General features: G+C 43.4%; 1 protein-coding gene across 3 annotated transcripts in view; it reads left to right on the forward strand.

Annotated features, from left to right (window-relative positions):
- Window positions 1-4884, forward strand: part of LOC122559359 (tryptophan 2,3-dioxygenase-like) — a 94135-nt gene that overhangs the window by 8823 nt on the left and 80428 nt on the right. For all 3 annotated transcript variants that reach the window (XR_006314406.1, XM_043708807.1, XM_043708808.1), the window contains exon 2: window positions 1611-1710. Coding sequence is in view for 2 of the 3 variants with exons in the window: in XM_043708807.1 (XP_043564742.1) it covers window positions 1611-1710 (100 nt within the window). In the remaining variant the exon portion in view is untranslated. The remainder of the gene's footprint in view (window positions 1-1610; window positions 1711-4884) is intronic.

Here is a 4884-nt window from a genome sequence, read left to right on the forward strand (position 1 = left end):
GCATTTCCAACGCCCCTCCCCCAAGTCCCTCCTCCCTACCTTTTATTTTAGCCTGCTGGACACACTTTCCTCATTCCTGAAGAAGGGCTAATGCCCGAAACGTCGATTCTCCTGTTCCCTGGATGCTGCCTGACCTGCTGCGCTTTTCTAGCAACACATTTTCAGCTCTGACCTCCAGCATCTGCAGACCTCACTTTCTCCTCAATAGGTATTATTTGCATGGCAGGCAGGCCCACATAAGAGACAGCACTGATACTGGCGGAGAAAGTGAGGACTGCAGATGCTGGAGATCAGAGCTGAAAATGTGTTGCTGGAAAAGCGCAGCAGGTCAGGCAGCATCCAGGAAACAGGAGAATCGATGCAATGCGGTGGAGGGCTTCGAGGAGAAAGTGAGGACTGCATCTCTTCCACTTCCCGCTCCTCCGCCCTTGAGCCCCGCCCCTCCAACCGCCACCAGGACAGAACCCCACTGGTGCTCACCTACTACCCACCAATCTCCATGTACAGCGTATAATCTACCGTCATTTCCGCCACCTCCAAACGGACCCCACCACCAGGGATATATTTCCCTCCCCTCCCCTATCAGTGTTCCGAAAAGACCACTCCCTCCGTGACTCCCTCGTCAGGTCCACACCCCCCACCAACCCAACCTCCACTCCCGGCACCTTCCCCTGCAACCGCAACAAATGCAAAACCTGCGCCCACACCTCCCACCTCACTTCCCTCCAAGGCACCAATGGATACTTCCATTTCTGACACAAATTCACCTGCACCTCCACACACATCATCTATTGCATCCGCTGCACCCGATGTGGCCTCCTCTATATTGGGGGGACAGGCCGCCTACTTGCGGAATGTTTCAGACAACACCTCTGGGACACCCGGACCAACCAACCCAACCACCCCGTGGCTCAACACTTCAACTCCCCTCAGCACCGCCTTCCTAACCTGCAATCTTCTTCCTGACCTCTCGCCCCCACCCCACTCCGGCCTATCACCCTCACCTTGACCTCCTTCCACCTATCGCATTTCCAACACCCCTCCCCCAAGTCCCTCCTCCCTACCTTTTATCTTAGCCTGCTGGACACACTTTCCTCATTCCTGAAGAAGGGCTTATGCCCGAAACGTCGATTCTCCTGTTCCCTGGATGCTGCCTGACGTGCTGCGCTTTTCCAGCAACACATTTTTAGCACTGATACTGGCCTCAGGTAAGCGTGGAGTATTGATTGGGGTTGGTTTTGAAAAGACTATGGAGGAGTTGAGGGACAGGAAATAGATTTTGCAGAGCAGAGGTGTTGAAAGGGAGGAGAGTATTATCTCAGCTAAGGGTGGCCTGATGCACACAGGGCAACCCCTGAAGACAATGTGCCTTGGAAAGCAATAGCCTGCCCACTCCCAACTATCATCCACACAAACTATATTAAGGCATGAACAGTGTATCATCAGGGTCAATTGAACTTTGAGCAAGGACTGGATTTGTGAGATGCAACAAATTCAAGGACTTCAGAAAGGGAATTGGGAGATTCCCACAGAATGCCTTATCTCTCAAAAAATAGTGTACTTTATAATTAATAACCACATTATATTAATTTGTTGCAAATTTCTTTCAGACATGCATTTCCTTCAGACCTGCAAGAAAACAATGACATGTCACAAGATGGAACAAATAAAGCCAGTCAAGGAGGAATAATATACAGTGATTATCTGCAGGCATGTTCAAGGATTTCATTGCAGCTAATTCTGCCTTCTTAAGTTGTAGAGAATTACTTGTGTGTGTGTTTTTCTGCAAATGTGCAGCCTCACTTTCAGTTTTTGAAGAGTAACATTTTAAAATGAAGTTAAAAATATAGCAAACCAGCATACTGTGAAATCGCATTTTTGAATTAATTTTCATTATTTTAATAACCGTGATTCATAATTTTCTTTAATTGTACTCATTTTGGAAAAAGAATGATTCGGAGATGCTGGTGTTGGACTGGGGTTTACAAAGTTAAAAATCACACAACACCAGGTTATAGTCCAACAGGTTTAATTGGAAGCACTAGCTTTCGGAGCGTATTGAGTGGGGTTAGTTTTGAAAAGACTATGGAGGGGTTGAGGGACAGGAAATAGATTTTGCAGAGCAGAGGTGTTGAAAGGGAGGAGGGTATTATCTCAGGTAAGGGTGGCCCTGATGCACACAGGGCAACCCCTGAAGCGTTGCTCCGAAAGCTAGTGTGCTTCCAATTAAACCTGTTGGATTATAACCTGGTGTTGTGTGATTTTTAACTTTGGAAAAAGAATATTTGCAAAAAGACTCAAGTTATATAGTTAACAAGTCAGTCACAGTGAACAGACCTGGAGAGAGGAGAGCACCCGTCTTAATCCATTGGATATTACTGTGGAGACTTGAAACCAGAAATTCCATTCTTGAACAAGGAACCGACCATTTTTCAATTCGAGAGGAAGGTAATAGGGGAAAGAGGTTCCAGTTTGTATACGTGTTATAGTGCAGCAGCCTCAAATTGATCTATGTTTTGCTAATGGGGTGCCCAAAACAGTATCCAGAACTTGGAGAGACAAGATATCCATTTGGATATGGCACTGGGAAATATTTGTGAAAGAAAGATTTTTTAGGCTGATGAGTTTTTTCACAAATCCATGTTTTAATCTTAGATTCACTAATCATTGCTCAGCTCATTAATCATCATAATATTTATTTGAAGACTCTGTTAAATACTGCAACAAATAATTATTTAATATTTCTGCTCTTTATTCTCATCAATGGAATTATCCGACCTTGTATCTCACTATCCTTATCACAGCCTTTCTTTTATATTGATTTGCCTGTAAAATATATTTTATTTTCTGAAACGTCATAACTTACCTTTATAGCTTCTCCTTGCCTATGTTTTTGTAATTTCTTTCCCCAATGTCTTTGTGTTGACTTCAATCATGCATGCCTCTTAATATATGTTTCTTGTCGATAAAGTGTGGAGCTGGAAAAAGCACAGCAGTTCAAGCAGCATCTGAAGAGCAGGAGAGTCAACGTTTCTGGTTGAAATCTTTCATCAGAACTGATAGATTCGGAACTGAAATGTTAACTGCCCCAAAAATGTGATCAAGTGTGTGGAAGAGAAAAGTTCAGTTGAATTAGTTTATATGGATTCTAGCAAAGCTTTTGACAAGTTACCACATGGAAGACTGAGAAGGGTAAAGTATGTGGAATTCAGGGAAATATAGCAAGATAGATCAGAAACTGGCTTAGTAACAGGACAGAAAGGGTAGTGGTAGTAGGTTGTTCGAATGACAGGAAGGCCTGTCATGGAAAATTAACAAAATTAACATTTACTCTGAAATCTGAAAGACAATGCTTTACTAAATTTAAAACTTTCTGACACTTTGCAACTTTGCTGAAGTCTGCAGTCGAGGGACAGCTTGTCTCTGCTGAACTTTGTAAACATTCAACAAGAGAAAAATAAAAGAACAGTATTTCCACAACAAGGGAATGAAAAGAATAACAACTCAAATCTCCACAGTCTTTGTCCTTGATAGTGTGACAAGGAATGGTATAAGGTAAAAACAATGACTGAAGATGCTGGAAACCAGAGTCTAGATTAGAGTGGTGCTGGAAAAGCACAGCAGTTCAAGTAGCATCCGAGGGGCTGTAAAATCGACGTTTCAGGCAAAAGCCCTTCATCAGGATGCCTCCCTTGAAGTTTTCCTCCTCTCTCCACAAGGAATGGTATAAGAAGAGTTTCTGAATTATGCTCAAGGCATTTTTGTCAAGTGCACGTGGTCTCTCTGCAATGCAGAGGTTAAAAAAATTAACAAAGCTTTTTGGTTGGTTTTGCTAATATTTGAGTCAAGTCTATTTAATTTCCACAACAGGCCCTCGATGATGTGCCGACCTGTGAAATTAATATGATGCCCATCTAACCTACACCATTCCATTATTATCCATATGTATGTCCAATGCCCATTTAAATATGCTTAACGTCAGCCAGTCTACTACTGTTGCAGGCAGGTTGTTCCACACCCCTACTACTCTTTGCGTAAAGATACGCTGATATCTGTCCTAAATCTATCACTCCTCAATTTAAAGCTATGTCCCTTTGTGTTAGCCTTCACCATCCAAGGAAAAAGGCTCTCACTGTCCAGCCTATCTAACCCTCTGATTATCTAATACGTCTCGATTAATTCACCTCTCAGCTTTCTTCTTTCTAACGAAAACAGCCTCAGTTCCCTCAGCCTTTCCTTGTAAGAGCTCACTTCCTTACCAGGCAACATCATAGTAAATCTCCTCTGAACCCATTCTAAAACTTCCACTTCCTTCATATAATGCGGTGACCAGAACTGTATGGAACACTCCAGGTGCGGCCTGACCAATGTCTTGTACAGCTGAAGCGTGACCTCATGGCTCCAAGACTCAATCCCCCTAACCAATAAATGCCAGCATACCATATGCCTTCTTAACAACCCTATCAACTTGGGTGGTACCTTTCAGGGACTTATGCACTAGGACACCGAGGTCTCTCTGTTCATCAACACTGCCAAGAATTTTGCCATTAGCCCAATACTCTGCATTCTTGCTACTTCTTCTGAAGTGAACTACCTCACATTTCTCTGCATTAAACTCCATTTGCTATTTCTCAGCCCAGCTCTGTATCTTATCTATGTCCCTTTGTGACGAGAACGAGGGTAGGTCCGATCAAGGACAGTAGTGGGAGACTGTGTATTGAGTCGGAAGAGATAGGAGAGGTCTTGAATGAGTACTTTTCTTCAGTATTTATGAACGAGAGGGACCGTATTGTTGAAGAGGAGAGTGTGAAACAGACTGGTAAGCTAGACGAGATACTTGTTAGGAAGGAAGATGTGTTGGACATTTTGAACAACTTGAGGATA

The sequence above is a fragment of the Chiloscyllium plagiosum genome, chromosome 19 (genome assembly GCF_004010195.1).
Source record: "Chiloscyllium plagiosum isolate BGI_BamShark_2017 chromosome 19, ASM401019v2, whole genome shotgun sequence".
Classification (NCBI taxonomy): Eukaryota; Metazoa; Chordata; class Chondrichthyes; order Orectolobiformes; family Hemiscylliidae; genus Chiloscyllium; species Chiloscyllium plagiosum.